Source organism: Camelus dromedarius, chromosome 12 (assembly GCF_036321535.1).
Source record: "Camelus dromedarius isolate mCamDro1 chromosome 12, mCamDro1.pat, whole genome shotgun sequence".
Lineage (NCBI taxonomy): Eukaryota > Metazoa > Chordata > Mammalia > Artiodactyla > Camelidae > Camelus > Camelus dromedarius.
The window spans coordinates 24,982,869-25,002,213 of record NC_087447.1 but is presented as its reverse complement, the minus strand read 5'-3'; the positions used below and the strand labels follow the sequence as shown (position 1 = coordinate 25,002,213).

The 19,345-nt window shown below is 33.5% G+C and overlaps 1 protein-coding gene across 3 annotated transcripts in view; it reads left to right on the top strand.

Moving 5' to 3' along the window:
* QSER1 (glutamine and serine rich 1) overlaps positions 1 to 18,451 on the top strand; it is a 65,071-nt gene extending 46,620 nt beyond the window's left edge. For 2 of the 3 annotated variants that reach the window (XM_031459839.2, XM_011000501.3), the window contains exons 8-13: positions 885 to 1,102; positions 6,344 to 6,481; positions 8,898 to 8,995; positions 12,120 to 12,272; positions 13,520 to 13,615; positions 14,820 to 18,451. In XM_031459839.2, coding sequence (XP_031315699.2) covers positions 885 to 1,102; positions 6,344 to 6,481; positions 8,898 to 8,995; positions 12,120 to 12,272; positions 13,520 to 13,615; positions 14,820 to 14,960 — 844 coding nt within the window. In that variant the 3' untranslated portion in view covers positions 14,961 to 18,451. Of the gene's footprint in view, positions 1 to 884; positions 1,103 to 6,343; positions 6,482 to 8,897; positions 8,996 to 12,119; positions 12,273 to 13,519; positions 13,616 to 14,572; positions 14,711 to 14,819 lie in introns of all 3 variants that reach the window. The other variant, XR_010383368.1, reaches the window with a different exon arrangement.
* Positions 18,452 to 19,345: the final 894 nt, after the last annotated feature.

Genomic DNA, 19,345 nt, shown 5'->3' with positions numbered 1-19,345 from the left:
GGAAGAAAACTGGATTCAGATTTTAAAAGTCTGAGTCTGTCTTTTTGTGACCTAGATTAAGATAACCTTTCTGAAGCCACTTTTTAAATTCATAAAATGAAAACAATAATGGAATGTCAAATTTAAAATGAAATAAATTTTGAGAGAAAACTATAAGACCTGTTGTACGTTAACAAGGCAAGTGCACGGCAGAATTGTCATCATATGTTAACGTGACTCTGGATTGTCTGGAGTTAGAATTTGGAAGACAGCTGACCTGGCCACGGTCCCTTAGGTCCGAATGGGAGAAGGCATGTGAACCTAGATGTTCTCAGTCTAGTGGTAGGAAGATCTAGTTTGATTAAGATTCCAAGTTACTGGAAGCAGCCCACCTTGTTTTCATGATGGAATTTTGTCCACTCACTCAAACCTCTAGAACTATAATATTACCACAGATTATGCTGAGGAGCTCTAGGACAGATGCACTGGGACTCCCCAGCCTGTGAGAGTTTCTTATGGTCTGAGCTGGATGGGGCTGCCAAGGGTTTATCATGCATTGCTTCCTGAAGCCCATTGATCGTCTGTTGTACAGCCTCATCCTCAGAAAAATGAGTTCATGAAGGGAGGGGAGGAGTGGAGAGAGAGAGAAATAGAGATTGAATTAGTAGTCCCTTAATAACTGAATATTCAATGTCAGTGTTTAAAGAGTATATTTCAGGAGAACTTAGGGGGAATTACCATTGGAGATGCATACGACTTGGACTTTATTTTGAAGGTATTGGTGAGGTAATTAAATAAACTTTTCATTAAATAAGCTTTTCTTTACCAGTGTTTCTCAGTTTTTTGTCTTATTTTAATTTGACGAGATTTCAGTGTGTTAATGAAGTCTGTTTGTAACATTGCAGAACTGTTCAGGCTAAGCCAAGCAGTAGCAGTAAAAGTTCTGATCCTCCAACACCAAAAACTACAACCACAAAAGCCCTGTCCACAAAACCCAAAGTTAAACAGCTAAAAGTAAAGGCTGAGCCACCACCAAAGAAAAGGAAGAAATGGAAAGAAGAATTTTCATCATCCCAGTCTGACTCATCTCCTGAGATGCACTCTAGTAGTAGTGACGATGAGGGTGAGTTCTCCATGAAGTGAATACCTTGATAACTTTAGATTATCTGCATGAATGGAGAGGAGCAGTGATGCTGACAATTCAAAATGTATTTATTTTTCAGGGAATCTAGCTACCTGATTAAGTTATGCTTAGGCATAGAGTTGCCCGTGACTAAGCTAGGTAACCTGTGCCTTAGCCCTCTCTTTTATAAAATGAGGGGGTTGAAATAGATGGCAGTTATCACACTTTTTGACCTTAGAACCCTTCTACACCAAAGAGCGTTTATGTAAGCTATATATATTGATATTTACTTTACAGAGGAATACACCATTCCATCAGACTTGTGTAATATATGCAAGAAATTTCTAGCAGCTCAGTAGTTCAGATGAGAGCTTGGCAAACTGCAGCTAGTGGGCCAAATCTGACCTGCAGCTTATTCTTGTAAAGTTTTATGGGAACACTGATTCGTTCATATTTTTATACAGTTGCTTTCCCACTACAGTGGCAGATTTGAGTAGTTACTGCAGAAAGCATATGGCAGTTAAAGCCCCAAATATTTACCATCTGGCCCTTTACAGAAAAAGCTCACTGACCTTCTTCTAGTTCATACATTTGAAGGTCATCTGGAAAAGATGAAGATAATGGAAGGCTGTGTATGCCATGCTAAAACTAAGAAGCTTGGGATCCCATAACAAAAGAGAGCCCTTGGAGGGATTTAAGTGGGGGAGTGACATGGTAAAATCTGAAGTTGAGGGGGCACGTTGGAGAAATGCAAGATGTAATCTTGCGGAAGTTGAGTGGTGAATTGCGTGTCGAGGGTATGATACCCAGGATGGTTTCTGACACTACAAGTATCTTTACCTGGGACCTGATTTTAGAGATTACTTGAATAGAAATAGAATCATAATAAAAATGTTTCTTCATTACAGAAGTTTACTTTAAATGTATTGTATTTAAACACTACTTATGAACAGTTGTTCAGAAGTGTGTGCATCAGCATTTAAAAAGAAATTCAACGCTTTGAGTATGTGTGGAAGGCATTACACATAATTTTGCAGTCAGCATTCCTGCCTACTGTTTAGGATGGAGAAGTTTGGGTTCTGAATCTGCACTCGATTATTTATACAGCTTCCTCAAATGACAAGCAGAATGAAAATTTTCACTGGTAACTTGAGTTACCATTAGGTGTCACTAACAGCAAGCATTTTTAGTCCTTTTTAAAAAGAAAGCAAGTATTGATAATAAACATATTTATAGGCTGGTGGTTTTCAAACTTTTTGTTTCAAGACTTCTTTATATAAAATCTTCTAATTTATTGAGGATTCCAAAACACTTTTTTTTTGTGGCCTGTATCTATGTGTATCACTAAGAACCGGTTAAAACAGACAATTTTTAAATATTTATTTAAGATAAACACATTACATATTAACGTAAGTTTTCCTAATCAACTGTATTTTCCTAAACCAACAGTATTTATTTAGAAGAGTAGCATTTTCATATTTGCTTCTACATTTGGTTTGTTATTCTATATTATTTTGGTTAAAGTATATGAAGAAAACACAGCCTCAAATAGATATGTAGTTGTGAAAGAAAGGAGTATTTAATTATCTTCTCAGATAATTATGGATATTTTTCTTCAGTACTCAAAGGTTTTTATTTTGTAAACTTGACAAGTAGTAGGTAGTTTTTTCAGCTTTTCATACTTGTTACATCAAAATCGATTGATTTGCCCTTTGAAGTATCTTTCACCCATGAATGACTTTATAACATTATTTATTGGTCAGGTGAAAATATTTGTTAGCTCATTGATGTACCTGGTCTAATTAATTTTTCCACGTTTAAAAAAATGTGGCAAAACACATATAACATAAAATTTACCACTTTTAACCTTTTTAAGTGTATAATTCAGTAGCATTAATTACATTTACACTGTTGCACAACTATCACAGCTATTTCCAAAACTTTTTCATCACCCCAAACAGAAATTTTGTAACCATGAAGCAGTAACTCACCATTCTCCCCTTCCTCCAGCTGCTGGTAATCTCTAATCTGCTTTCTGTCTCTATGAATTTGCCTACTCTAAATATCTCATGTAAGTGTTATGTTTGGCTTATTTCACTTACCATAATGCTTTTAAGGTTCATCCATGTTGTAAAGCATATCTTAGAACTTCATTTGTTTTTATGGCTGAATACTATTCCATTATAAATTAATCCATTGTATGTTCTTTGTTTATCTTGTTTATCTTTTTAATCTATTGATGGACACTTCAGTGGTTCCACATTTTGGCTATTGTAAATAATGCTGCAATGAACATTGGCATACAAATACAAATTTGTGTCCTTGTTTTTAATTCTTTATATACCAAAGAGTAGAATTGCTAAGTCATATAATTGTATATTTAGCATTTTGAAGACTTACCAAACTGTTTTCTATAGTGGTTGCACCATTTTACATTCCCACCAGCAATGCATAGGGTTCCAATTTCTTCACATCCTCACCAACACTTGTATATATGTATTTTTATAACCATCTTAGTAGGTGTGACATGGTGTCTTAATGTGATTTTGGCTTGTGTTTTCCTAACGGCTAATGATGTTGAGTATCTTTTCATGTCTTTACTGGCTATTTGCTTATCTTCTTTGGAGAAATGTCTATTCAAATCCTTTGCCCAGGTTGTTTTTCCTTTTGTTCTTTAGTTGTAGGAGTTCTTTATATATTCTAGATATTTAACCCTTATCAAATATATGATTTGAATATATTTTATCCCATTCTGTAGGTTGATACTTTACTTTCTTGACAATGTCTTTTGGTCCACAAAAGTTTGAAATTCTGATGAAGCCAAATTTATCTATTTTTTCTTTCATTGCTCATGTTTTTGGTGTCATGTTTAGAATCCATTGACAAATCCAAGGTCATGAAGATTTATCCCTGTATTTTCTTCTAAGAGTCTTATGGTTTTAGTTCTTACATTTACATCATACATTTTTATAGTATCAAAAAATAACATTTTTAATATTAACCACTGATCCCATCAGTGCAGTCTTTAACTGTTGGGATGTTGTCAAGCTCACAGTGGTGGAAAGTGGTTTTCCAGAGTTCTGATTTTCACTAGAAACATCAAATTTTATCTTTGACAACGAGTACTGTCAGTTGTTTTCCTTTCAGTGACAAGTTCACTTACTAATTTTTAAGAAAATATCTGCCAGATACCCAAGTCTAACTAGGCATAGTGCGTCTCCAGTTATATTTTTCAAATAAAAATAGTATTCCATAGGGGAAAAGGTGACTGGTTCATCTTGTAATGAAAACAATTGCATGATGCTCTTCATGGAGATCATATTTCATAGCAGAAGTGCTTTGTGTGTACCCCTCATTTCATCACACAGAATGTTAAGACAAAATTTACTCAAGAATAACGATTAATACAATTAGTAATTTTTACTACTTCATCAAGGATTGTTCTTAAGTGAAACTGGTTTTGTTTTTTTACCCCCTTCAAATGGATGGCAGTTAGATGACAGTCCTGGCAAAGTATATGGCTACTAGTAGTTTGGTGTCCCTGCTTCAATTCATGCTAAGTAAGACACCAGCAAATTTATCCATTACTTTTACAAATGTCAACAGAGTGAAAAAAGTATATAACATCTTAATATTATTAGGAAAACAATTTGACATCAGAGACCCCCTGAGGGGTCTTTGGACCCAACTCTAAGAATTCCTGTTAAAGGCTGCGATAGTAGTTATATATTTGAATGAAAAAGTCAAAATTGAGACACTTCTAATCTTACAGTTCTTGCCATTGAATTTAAGTGACGTTTTCTTGCACAGGCTGTTTACATTAAAAAAAAATTTTTTTTTAATATATCTTGGCTCTAGACCAGCATTATACAGTAATTTAAGTATAGAAGTAAAAAGAAGAGATATGTATATATTAACTCATACATTAGGTGTTTTGTGGTTTCTTTGCTAATTAAATACTATAGAGAAACCATCAGTTCTGAAGTAGCCTGACCTGGCAGTATTGCCGAAACATGGCGTCCTTCCGTACCCTGCTTACCAAATTGAGACTCGAGGACAGAGTATTGGATGAAGTAGAAAAGACAGCCTTATTTCATTGCCAGGCAAAGGAGGTTGCAGGGGGCTAATGCCTCCAAGACTGTGAGCCTGCTGGAGGGTTTTATAGTAAAAGTTCCAGCTTAAGGGGCAGAGCTAGTTTTCATAGAGATTGTATACAAGGTAACAAATTGTCGCAGAGTTGTTCTTGTTTTTGCAGATGGCAGTGATCCCCTTCCCTCTTCTGGGTATGAAGTTTACCTCTGGCTTTGGGGCTCTTGTCATATTCTTGTACCTGGAACAAAGGATGCATAGGAAGGGGGTCTTTGGAAAAGAGCTTTAGAGAAAACGTGTTCAGTTTAAAGTCAGACTGATAAATGCTTGTAGCCTTTTCAGCAGGCTGAGGCCTAGGATCTCCTGCTACAGGCTGAGGCCTGCAGCTTGAACAACAGGATACAAGCAAACCACAAGGGGGCAAAAGCAACTGCAGACGTGGGTAGTTGGGGGAAGTTATGAACAACAAGATGCATAAAACACCCAGTTGCTGTTTCTGAGGTGCTGGGGTCAAAGGCAGGGTAGTGGGAGCAAAAGCAGGACACTGAGCATGATCCCCACAGGCAGCACCACTGGGGGGTTGGGCAGACCACCCAAGCCTCCCTCCTCTGTAGTCTACTCCTGGTCAGCAAGAGTGTGAGAAAAACCCTTTAAACCATTACACAGTTAAGTAGTTACAAACACGATTACAGGTATCAGATGGTCACTGATGATGGCAATAGGGTCCTGCTCGGTTACAACAGCAGATGCCTGGGGGGGCCAGGGGAGGTGAAACAGTTTCCTATGGAGCAGATGTTTTCAAATGCTGGGCTGGTTTTGGGCTTCAGAGTCACCTGGGAACCTCTTTAAAAATACAATATTTAAGCTCCATCACCACGGCCACCATCACCACCCCCAGAGATTCTTTTTTATTAAGTTCAGCAATCTGGCTTATTTTGTTTTAAAAGCCCTCCAGTCATTGATTGTGATGTGTAAGCCAGCTTTGGGAATCTCTTACCCAGGGTGTTTTTCAAGGCACAGTGAGAGAACCTTGAATTTGAAGAAATTTTATCCATAACTTTTTAATCTGCTTATAGGCTGTTACTAGAGAGCAAAGTGTTTTTAAAGTTGTCAGGAAGGAATATTTAATATTTCATCTTTTCTCCCTCCCAGAATTTAATCCTCCAGCTCCCTTTGTCACTCGTTTTCTGAACACAAGAGCAATGAAGGAAACCTTTAAGAGTTACATGGAATTGCTTGTTAGCATTGCTTTGGATCCCGACACAATGCAAGCCTTAGAGAAGAGCAATGGTACAGTCTGCTAAGTAGTACTTTCTTGGTAGTTCTTTCTGGATCTTTTTTATTCTTCTCTGTTAGTTACATGTTTAACATGTGGTTTTTTTAAATATATACCTTTATGTTGTCAGCTAACAAACTACTGATATATTGATTCTATAAAGTGGGGTCATATTTTTCATGAATTGTTTGACTACTTGACCAACTTCACATTGAGTGTATTTTTTTGATTCCTACTCATGAGAATATTATTGTGTAGTTACACACTAGTTTCTTTGAATTTTAGAATCTTTATCCTCATAATATTTTACTGTGTCTGTTACATGAAAGGTCCAGATGTCAATATAATCTGTTTTCTAATAATTGGAAAGATGAACCAGATAATAGCAGAGTAATGAGTAAAACTTTGTATTTGTGTCCAGTAAAAGATATATCACAGAGTAATTATTTTCTAATCAATTAGTAGTAAAATGATAAATGCCTTGGTTATATTTATTAATATTATTCCTTTTGACTCTTAGTAATTTTTCTTATAGTAAAGTAGGGGTGAAATTGACATATGAAATGAACTAGTAATTCATATATCTAATGTTGCTCACTAATATTTACTCTTTAGCTACTATACCGTTCACAAGGGACAACTAAAGAGAGAATGAAAGGATTAATGAACCGGTTTCCATTACCCTTACTCTATCAAAATGAGTTGAACAGGTGTAAGTTCAAAAAGATAGTAACAAAGAATAGTCAGTAACACTACACTTAAACAACAGTGCTTATTAATATATATATATATTTTTTTTTTTTATTACTTCCACGTACTTTGACTACGTTATTCTATGTTAATCCCAGAACAATTTAGACAGCCATTTTTTGGATGAAGACAATGAGGTGAGGCTTAAGTGACTTGCTTAAGAGCCCACAACTTGCAAGTAGCAAAGAAAGGATTATAATCCAAGGTCTTCTAATTTCTGGTCTTGCATTTTTGACCATATAATCAGAGATAGTAATATAATCAGAAATAGTAATTCATACATCAGCCATTGTAAAGCTCAAAGAGACATTAGAGATTACCTAATCTAAGTCATTTACTTTGTAAGTTAAATTTCAGAGAGATTAAATGTATTTCCTGTGGTTGTAGAACAAGTTAGTGGTAGAAGAGCCACAATTAAAACCCATAATTAATTCCCCAGGTCAGAATTTCTACCATTTGTTTTCTCTCTCAATCAAAACTCTTTGCATCATAAAATACACATTTCTTTGTAGTAGTCATTTCTAGGTAGCTGTATTTGTGGAGTGGGTAGTAATTAGGTTTATTTATTTATGTGTGGAGGGAGTACTGGGGTTGGAACCCAGGACCTCGTGCTAGATCCTGCCGTCTAGGTAGTTGTATTTTAAATGATTTTTTTCTATTGCTTATTGTTTTCTTATTTTTCTCCATTTAAAATGAGGGAAGAAGATTTTAATAGTTATGTTTTAAAATAGTCTACAAATGTTTGAAACTTGTTTTTGTGAAATATAAATTCTTACAGTATTTGAATAGATTTAATCACTGTTAGATTACTGAAAGCTATCAGGTGTGCTGTCGTGACAAAGACATTCCTCACTGAAGACTTTTCTTGAATTCAAGGAAGTGTTCTTTTGCTGGTCTCTGTTCTTGTGTTTATTCTCCAAATGTAGTCCTTTTATTTAACTATGAAATTAGTAACCAGATTCTGAGGATTATATATACATTTTCAGAATGGTTATTAAAGATAATTAGTATTATAAAATGTTATGCTGATAAATTAAGAAATAGTCTAGTATCCTAAAACATTTAATACAGCACCAAAAGTAATTAACTTACACTCTGAAAGTGCTTTTCTTAAAAGAGCTTTAAGTTTCAGAGGGTGAAAAAGAGCAGAATCGTTGGATAGGCATCTTCATCATCCTTTTAGTCTCTCCTTTTCTGAAATAACAATTTTGACTCTTCCCTTGTGTTTTTGAAACTGGGTTTTGACTATTTTTCTTGCCCTACTTTTTCTTTGCCCTAAACTATAGTGAATTAAGAATATCACACACAGTGTTTTATCAAATTTTGGTGTTAAATGTATATGTTGTAATACTGTTACTGTTCACATGGTAAGTGAGGTCTAGACAGATTAGGCAGTTTGCCTACCCGTCAGTCAGTTCTGGTGGCGCAGACAGGCTCACACCCAGGACTCTTGATTCCATCATCACCCTCCACCGCTTCCTTCTCACCTGGCTATTGTAAATTTTTTTGAAGTTAGCTTTTGTTCAAAAAGCTTCATGTCTAGTATTTTTTAAATGATACATTACATAACCAATGAATTTAATGTCTTAATCTATTACTGTTTTAAGGAAAAGTTGGATTTCTAACAAGTTTTTGTGTTGATAGTTTATCCTGTTACAATAAATTTTTATCCTTTTTTAGATGAGCTACTTTTGCCTCATATGAAAAAAATAGATAGCTTGCTGAATGATAACCGAAAAAGACTTCTTTTGAATCTTCATTTGGATCAGTCATTCAAGGTATTTCCTTCAGATGGTTTATTAGCAAACTCAGGAGAGAAAACTTATGAGAGTCATTCTCAGTTTTATAAAATTTTCCACCCAACAAAAATTTGATTTTTATTCCTTATGAGTCTGATCTTAGTTTGTCTTTTTATTTTATTAAGCACATTCTTAGTGTTAATCATTTGCTTTTTCTCTGCTTGAATTCGTTTTTCAGCTTTTTATGTTCATCTGGTATTCCTTCTATACAATAATTTCCAGGTGTTTTTGAAAGTACTTCCTTTAAACTAGCATATACCAATCTTGTTTTTCTTATAAACCTTTCCGAATTTTTCACTTTTCATCTATTTAGAATTGGCCTTAGCAGTTATTGAAATTCCCTTTACTTGGCTGATTTACCCAGTATCTAAGGAAAAATTGACCCTCACATAATGGTAAGAGATATATACATCTGTTAACATCTCTTGGCCCACTATAAATTGGTTTTTGGTATTTCCAACTATAGAGAACAGCAAAAAGCTAATCTAAACTCAGAAAATTTATCATAGAAGCTACTTAGTAGTCAAAAATTTTCCAGATTTTCTTAGTCAAACTATAGCATAACATCTAGAATCATTTGGTTATATCTATCTTGAGAGAAGTTTTTAATACATTTGTATAGCTTTTATAAAAAAAGACTTTATTTTTTGGAACAGTTTTAGGTTCACACAAAATTGAACAGAAAGTACAGTTCCCGTGTACCCCCCATCCCCACACATGAATAACCTTCCCTCATTACCAAAATCTTCCACCAGAGTGATGCACTTGTCACAGTTGATGAACCTACATTATGTGTCATTATGACCTAAAGTCCATAATTTATGTTACAGTTCATTCTTACACGTTCCATAGATACAGTAGTTTGTCGCTGCCTCCAAAATCCTGTGCTGTCAAATTTATCCCTTTCTCTCCCCTAACCTCTGGCAACCACTGATCCACAATTTTACTGTCTCCATAATTTTACATTTTCCAAAATGTCATATAGTTGAAACCATACTGTATGTAGCTTTTTCAGGTTGATTTCTTTCACTTACTAATACGCATTTAAAGTTCCGCCATGGTTTTTCATGGCTTAGTAGCTTATTTCTTTTTAGCACTGAGTAATATTTCATTGTCAGAATACCACAGTTTATCCATTAACCTGTTGAAGGACATCTTAGTTCTTTCCTAATCCTGGTAATTATCAATAAAGCTGCTATACAAATTTGTGTGAAGGTTTTTGTGTGGACGTAAGTCTTTTAACTCCTTCGGATAATTTGTATAGCTTGTTTTGTTTTGTTTCTTTTTTTCTTTTTTTTTTTTTTTTTTTTTTGTCTTTATATTTTTTCTTTTTCAATTTTTTTTTTCAGTTGTATTTTCTGGTGTACAGCATGGTGACCCAGTTATACATAGTCTTTTTTATTATAGGTTACCACAAGCCATTGAATATAGTTTTCTATGCTATACAGTAGGACCTTGTTGTTTATCTATCATGTACATAGTAGTTTGTATCAGCCAGTCTCAAACTCCCAGTTTATCCCTCCCTCCCTATTTTATCTGAACAAATAAAAGTGAAAATCGACTTCATTTTAGCTAGGTGAAAGTTAAGGCTCTGAGACTGACTTTGAAGTTAAATGATACCAAACTCTACTAGTAGTCATGTATTCTTCACTGCTGTGGACTTGCAGAGGAAAAAAATGTCAGAAGCTAAGTAAGAAGCCCAGTGCTAAGAATTTGTTCTACTCACTCCTAGTCCAGTATTTTCTGCTTCAACTGCTGTCTTGAAATACTCCTTTGAGAAATGTTTTCCACAAACAAAGGAATGTTGTTAGGTTATATTTTCTGAATATTTACTAAATCTTAAAAATGACCAGTTTGGCCAACCATTTTAGAAATGTCAAACCAGTTCTCTAACAACTTGTATTAAAATAAAGCTACCACTTGGAATTTTAATAGATTCAGTCGATATTTATATCATATATAGTAGTTTATGGTGAACAACTGAAAGATTCATTTTCATATTCTTATTTTCATAGAAAAAGCACAATTTCTAACTTTGAAATTAGTTATTAATATTGATAATTTTCATTTACAGCAATTTGTATTTCAAAGCCAAAATACACACACAATATTAAAAGTTAGAATGATCTGATGTAAAATATTACAAACAGTAGATTATAAAAGATTTTCTGGTCTTTAGAAATAATTAGCACTATTTCCTATAATGATCTTGGTAATTTGAGGAATCATAAATCCTTTTGAAGTTAATGATGCTCTGTTTTCCTCTGAAATCCATGTACTTCCAATTATCTTTAGCATCTTGTGCTTATTGGAAAAATCAATAAATTTTTTGCTTTCATCTCCATGTCATTGTTTCTAAATTTAGAATCCATTTTTGTCTCTAAGTGTCATTTGTTGTAAATAATACTTCTGGGTCCAAAGTTTTTCAAGCCTGGACATGTTCTATATGGAAAGCACCAAAGTATATAATAAAAGCAGAAATAACCTAAGAAGGAATATGAAGCTAGAAATTAATAGCTCACCCTGGTAGGGAATACCAAAACTTCTGTTATTTCTATAAAATGAAATGGTTCATTTCTACACTTCAAAAAAAAAATTAAGTTATGTTTAAAAATGCACTGTTTGAGATGTCAAAATACCAGGTTCTTGGGAACTTACACAAAGTTCACAAAAGAGTGGCCTTAAAGGTTGTAACTATAAAACAGTTGAGGCTTACATGTATTCTTCTTTCCCCTGCCTTAAGCCAGAGAGGCATTTCTAGAAGGAACTCTCTGTCTCATTCGAGAGTCCCTACAGTGTCACACGCTATTGCTTAAAACAGGTCATAAAACATGGTTGGCCCAGATCCAAGTGATGGAAAACTAGATTCCACTTCTTGATGGGAGGAGCTACAAAGAACTTGTGGCCATGTTTAACACCTCACATATGTATGTATAGGTTGTATGTATTTACCATACCCCAGTCAGTACCCCCACATATATTCTATGTGTATATGTACGTGTATGAATATATTTCTAAATTTAAAAAAAATACATTTTGAATAGCTGGAAATAGTTGAGATCACTTTTCCTCTGATATCAGTTATTTTTGCTTTATTTTAAAGAATGCTTTGGAAAGTTTTCCTGAACTAACAATAATTACTCGAGACACTAAAGCAAAAAGTGGGGGATCCACTATTTCTAAAATCAAAATGAATGGCAAAGCTTATAATAAAAAAACTCTAAGGACTTCTAAAACAACCACTAAATCTGCACAAGTAAGTATATATTGATTAATGTAATTATACCTTTTCCAGTTATTAATATAATTTCTACTTAAAACATTGAAACGAGCAAATATTTTACTATATTGGTAAATGCGAAGTGTTTTTCAGGTAGGAATGAGCAGGTCTGGCCTAAGGAACAGGGACTTGGTCTTACTCTGTTTTTCTCTATTGCCTATCACAGCATCGCATATGATGAGTGCTCACAAATATTATAAGTAGACTAATAAGCAAGGAATCATCCCACATTTGTATTTATATTTTTTATATTTTTGTGTGTCATTGGATACAAATGCATACAGATAAGTGAGTGTCCACACATTCCATAAGGTTCAATATGTCTGTAAAATTATTAAAATTGGAATTCATTTATTTTCAATCATAGTCTAAATTATTTCCTTTTCAGAAAACAGTTTAGCAGCATATCAATTCCCCATCAGAAATGTGTTTTATAGAAACATTCACAAATACAAAAAACTGCATGCCTTGGCACACTGTGGAATTTTCTGTAAGAGCACTTCCAGTCAGGTTTCACCAGTGTGAGACTAGATAAACAGCTACCCAGATAAGGTAATACTATGTACTTTTTAAAAAGAAGAGTTAGATTTATTCATTCTTTCAATAAAAAATTTTTGAGTGTGTATAATACACCAAATACAGTTCTAAGTATTAGGAATACAACAATGAAAAGTGGTCCAAAATCCCTACCCTCATATAATTTATGGGTGGGGGGTGTAATAAATAGAAAGATAACCAAGCTTTATCCAAGTTAGGTTAAAAAAGTTATAAAAAATAAAGTTGCAATAAAAAATAAAGTTGCAGTACAATATGTATGGTATGATTCCCTTCCCATTACAACAGTAATGTTATTAATGTATGTTATACGTGGGGGGAAACATGGATGAATATATGACGTGCTCTTAACCTTGTTTACCTCTGATGGAAGAGATTATAGAATTCTTTTACTTCATAAGTCATCTCATGTTTACTGTTTAAATTTTTCTTTACTGTTTAAATTTTTTGAAACAGTGTATGTTTATAGTCAGAAAAAATAATAAAGATTTTAAAATACAACTTAAATACTTATTTTGAATAAGCCTTTTTGTCCATATTAATACATATTAATATCTAGTCATTTTCAAGATTTCCATTGAGACTTTTGGTCTAGTATTTTCATAGAAGTATTCTTAGTTCAGATGCTCCATGAAGTAAATGTATCTGTAAACTTTGTCTTTTTATAGGAGTTTGCTGTTGATCCAGAGAAAATACAGTTATATTCTTTGTATCATTCACTCCATCATTATAAATATCATGTTTATCTGATATGTAAGGATGAGGTAATTATTTTTTTCATTTACTTAAAAAAGAAGTGTATGTTTTTCTGAACTTGAAGAAGACTGTAGCTACAGCATTTTTATGTACAATTTTTAAAGGTTAAACTCCATTTGCAGTTATTACAAAATACTGGCGATATTCCGCACATTGTACAATTCATCCTTGTAGCTCATCTTACACACGATAATGTGTACCTCCCACTCCCCTACCCCTCGACTGCCCATCCCTGCCGGAACCACTAGTTTGTTATCTGTATTTGTGAGTCTTCTTTTTGTTATATTCACTAGTTAGCTATAGTACTTTTTGATGTTTTAAAGAGAATTTTTGAAAATTGTTTAAAAAATTGTGTCCATGCTCTCTCAGATTAATCTAAGGCTCACCACCTCTCATAGGAGCTGTAAGTAGTAGTTTTAAGCCATAATACTTGCTTTTACATTGCCATAATAATGGCACTTTATTGCATTTTCTTCTCTCGTAATACATAATGATCCTGCTTTAATTAAGTCACTTCAGTCACTACTTTAAATATCTCGCTGTCCTCCTTATCATTAGAATGGCCTTATCTCAGAGACATTGCAGAGAAATGGGGTTTTGGCGCCTTGGCATGAAGAAATAATAGTTAAAATTTAATTGTAACTTTTAAGTATCATAATTTAAGTTGCTCAGAAATGATGTATGACAGTAATACCACTTGGTGGATGGGGATGTAAGGATTAATTTCCTTAGAGGTTAAATGTTTGTAAACAGTAACCTTTTTTGACAATCATTATCAGTTTTTTAATTAAAAATGGTTAAGTTGGCTCAAGGCTATACATGATGTATTTGCTAATGGTCTGGTATGGGAAGATATTCTTAAATCTAACCTGTCTAGCAAAGATGGTCATGCAAAGTACGTTAGCAATTTTTACAATGCTCTGAAACGCAGAATTGACCGATTTGTTTGTCATTTGGTTTTTAAGACAACTGGAACTGAGAAAGTCTGAACTACTTCCTCCCTGCCCCCATGGAGCGAGAAATGATAGGATTAGACTTCACCCAAATTTATATGAAATAATCATTCTCCATGGATGGAATTTAAAAAAAAAAGATCTGTACTTGTAGGTGAATTTATAAATCCTCTTTTCATTCAGGATATAGAAACAGTAAGCCCTCATGAAGAGTGATAAGTATAAGTGATAAGTAATTTGGCATTTCTTTTTATTTTAGATTTCTTCTGTGCAGAAAAAAAACGAAGATTTAGGACAAGAAGAAATTGTCCAACTCTGTATGAAAAATGTAAAATGGGTGGAAGACCTATTTGAAAAATTTGGAGAACTTCTAAATCATGTACAGCAGAAATGTTCTTAACATTTCCTCAAAAATTCCATTTATTTTCTAGCACTAATGAGATGGCAGAGGCGGGTGGTCAAGGGGGGTCAAGAGCCTCAGATAATCGAATGTCAAGCAGTGGTCTCCTGCAGGCACACCTGCTTTGATCATGAACTTGCATCACAGCCTTGCTGAGGGACAGTGGTGCTGCCAAGGAAGTCAGTCCTTTGGAAATGGACCTAAATCCCACCACATTTTTATCCTAATGAATGATTTTTCTATTTTGTAAACCATTGGGTAACTGAGTTTTATTTTCAGAAATGTTTTTTGACAAAGGATGAAGCATGCACTAAATATAATTTTTCTTTATTGCTAGAGAGATAACACTTAAGTAACTTGATTACTTTTTCCTGACTCTGACTAAACACCAGAACGAAAGAGAGGTAGCAGAAAGCACATGTTAATATTTACGTCTGGCCACAAAACAGAAAGTATTGTACATTATGTAAACAGATCTGGTGTGATGTGACATTCTGTATGAGAATATCATCAATTTAAAATGTAAAATTCAGAAACTGCATTCTGCTTTATGAACTCCTTTTACTCTTAACATGTTCAGGAAACTGGATGTGGAATTGGTGCAATTCTATGACTGCTTTTTGTGTCAAATTATATCGTGATGAGAAAACATTGACATATTTTCCCTATCGAAGAAAAGTATTTTCCTTTATACTGTTTTTCCTTTGGAAAAATTTTCAATTGTACATTTTATTTCACTAATAGTTGTATTTTTCACAAGGAAAATGTTGTGGTTATGATTATGTTCAATGTATCTGTACTACACTTTTCATTATTTTCAGTAAATCTTATTTAGTTATATATTGAATTTCTATTGTGAATTCTCTCCTGAGGTAACCATTTTTGTTTATACAGATTTGCTTCAGTGTTATCCAGAAAACGCATTCAGTACTAGAATTAGTTTAGCTTTATAAATGGGGTTGTGTTAGACACTGCAGTAATTTTCTAATTCCATGAAAATAAATTTCTTAGTAAACTAGCACTTGGTTAACTGATTTGTCAAAATAAAAATTAACCACACTGTACATTTTGAAGAATAAAATTTATAATTAGACTGCATGCAGTGTTCAACACAGCTCACTGACCTAACTCTCGGAACTGGAAGTGGTAGAGTCCTCCTCTGGTGCCTTTCCGACCTTTATACATGCTGTGGTAGCTCTCTTTAGTTTCATAGCTAGTGTTTCAAGTAGTTTAGCTGAGACAGTGAATGTATTAGGTTCAACATGACCTTGTGTTTTCTTTGTGTTTGCCAACAGGATGCCTTATTTGTTTGAGAAAAAGATTTACTAGTGTCCTTCTAAACGATCTCCTTTTTTAGGATTCTAAAGTTGTTAATCATCATACTTTTGTTTTATTTTACCACCATTTAGTGCCTTAAGTCCTATCAAAAAAGCAGTGTTACTGCTTTATGCCCAAATAAGACATGCTTATGTGGATATTGCTGTTAATCTTGATTTTGAGTTAACATGCCAACTTCATATACTTAAAACCTCAGTAAAGTGGCAAAGAATTGAAGGTAATGTGACTTGATTTGAGAATAAAACATTGTAGCATTTGGGTGAAAAATGAGTATTTGAGTTAAGCTTACATATTTATTTCTGATGGTTATCGTATTGAAAGCAATAATCCTAAATCCAGCAATCCTTGTATTTACCATTAGACAAGATAGTAATAGAAATTTCTCTGAAGGATTAAATCTTCCATTTCTGAAAGTTTTTTAAAAACTTGTTTAGACAGCTTATTTTGAAACCAAAAGTAACCTATTAGATTCATTTTTCCTAACTCAAACGAGAATATCAGCAGTGAGAGCATCACAAAATTAATTTTGCTAAGTGGAGAAGAGTAGGAAGCAGCCATACTTCTTTCCAATACTGACTCTGGACAGAATTGGTTTCTTTCATTTCCAAAGTGCAGAGTAGGTAACTACATCTCCTGTGTAGTTTTGTAGGTATACGTCTTTCCATTACTTCCCCCAGCTTACTTCCCTGAATCATTGATGGTTTAAACATTTTTAAAAGCCATCTTGCATTTAGGTAACTCTTGAAGTACATGTTTGAAATCACTAGTCACATTTTTTTTCCATGATAAGGCTCATGGAAAACAGACATTTCCTTAAAGGTAATCTTGTTTCCTATAGAAAGTAACCCATTTCCTTTTCAGCTGCATTCAGTTGCCCTCCAGCTGTTTGCAGTTGTATTCATATTAGTTAATTATTTTCATTAAATCAGAGGCCAAGCCTATGCTACTGCCTGGAGGTGACCCAATTGTTTTGCACCATCTTCTCATTTGATCTGTATAGCAGAGGCCAAGACATCAAACTCCAGCCTCAGTGAAAAGTGGGACTATTACAATGACATCCATATATGAGTCCTTTCTTTGTACTAAGTTGAACAAATACCTAGCTTGTTAATATTCACATTCCTTGCCAGGGAGTTTGAAATTTATAATATAGAAATAACCTTAGGTTGTAGATGGAGTTCAAGAGAAAAAGCACATGTTGCTACAACCCAGGAAAACATTTTTAAGAAAACTGGATTTTCCTACCTACAGAAATACAGAAATAACTTACTATAAAAAACCATTTTATGTTGGTGTGTACTTTAGTTCGGATTAGTGGTTGAAGAAGGGGCCTCCTTATTCCCAATTTCATGATGACCCAGTTTCAACTTAATTGATATTCTGATGAAGTCGTAAGTTTATAATGATTTATGAATTATATTAAGTCAACAGTAGAAACTGTCCATTTTTCTATTATGCTGTCAAATAGAAAACATTGGTAAGGTAGAAAAATCTAAATTTAAAATGGCTTAGAAAATATTCAGATTACCTTTAAATTTCTAAATTTCTTTTAATTTCTAAAACAGTGAAAATTATGGATGACTTATACATTATTATTCTCAAAGTCTCAGTCTTTTTAATATATATATTTATTTTTGTTAAAGCAGCTATTTTCCAACCTATGACTTTGGAAATATACTCATAAAACTAATATGGCAGCAGGGTTATTGAATCAGCTTTGAGTCCCAGAAGTTGCTTCAGATGTGCAAGTTGTGAATTTTTATTGTGTCTGTAAAATACAGTTTTTGTTTTAAACTGTAGTTCCAACAGTTTCTCAAAAATACTTTTCAAAGAGTGAAACAGCCCAAGATAACTGCTTCTGTGTCAATTACACTTGACACATAACTGCACAAATGAACCATGTACTCTGTTGGTTGTACATTAACTTACACGTACAACTTTCAGCTTCTGTGTTCACAAATGCATGTTTTCGCAAATCACGGTTATTTATAAGTGACAATAATTGAATTTAAGGATACAAAGAAACTGCATTTGTAGTCCAGAGTTTTAAGTGGTCCATAATACAATGTATGGAAATGTGAAAGACAATTTTGTATATTTGTTTGTTACTAACTCAGATCATTAAAATGAAAACAATTTTTTAAACAACAAAATCAGAATGTTTTGGGGTTTGGTTCTTTTATTTTCAAGAATTGAAAACTGAGGTATTGTCCATGCATTGTCATGTTACAGATTCCTCACACAACACACACTGTACTATAGATTGCTAAATACAGTTATTAGGTACAAGTGGTGTAGGGCCCACCCTTCACTTTTTCAAATGATTAAGTTGTTATTTGATGAATTATTCTGCTTTGGCAGACAATATCAGAAAATACCCTAGAGTTTCTGTGTTAAGATACAACTCTTTCAGGCCTTTTCTACCTACAAAGAAGTATAATTCATTAAATCACCTTTCTAATTTTTATTTGAAAATAATGCATAGCTGGAAGTAATTGCTGATACCCAGATACTTTTATCTATATAAACTATTGAACAGGTAAAAAGGAGTTTGTCTTGACTGATCCTTTAATTTTCAAATGAAAAAGACTGCCTTTTATATAATATATTAAAATATTAAGTATTTCAAGTAAAAAATAACGTGTTGGCTAGGTTTTAATTAGTTTTGATAGTAAAAGCACTTTTCATTCTTTGATTTATTTTACACAGTGCAAAAATAAATCTAATCAATGACCTCTATCAAAAAGTTTTAGAATCCTGTAACATTCCTGTTGTATTCTTTGGTTGCTGAAATTGCTGTTCACTTTAGAAAATAGTCATTATTCAAATAACATATATTGCAAACCTAAATAATAGTACTTATACTATATTGCTTCATAAATGTCTTGTTACTATATAGTTCTTTTTATTGGCATTTTTAAAATGTACTTTGTGTCTCAGAGAAGGTCTCTAAACTCAATTATTTAACGTGACCTCAAGAAAGATGTGAAAGAGGATACTTCTACTCTTTGCTTTCCATGTGGAAATGTTTTTATTACCAGAAAAAT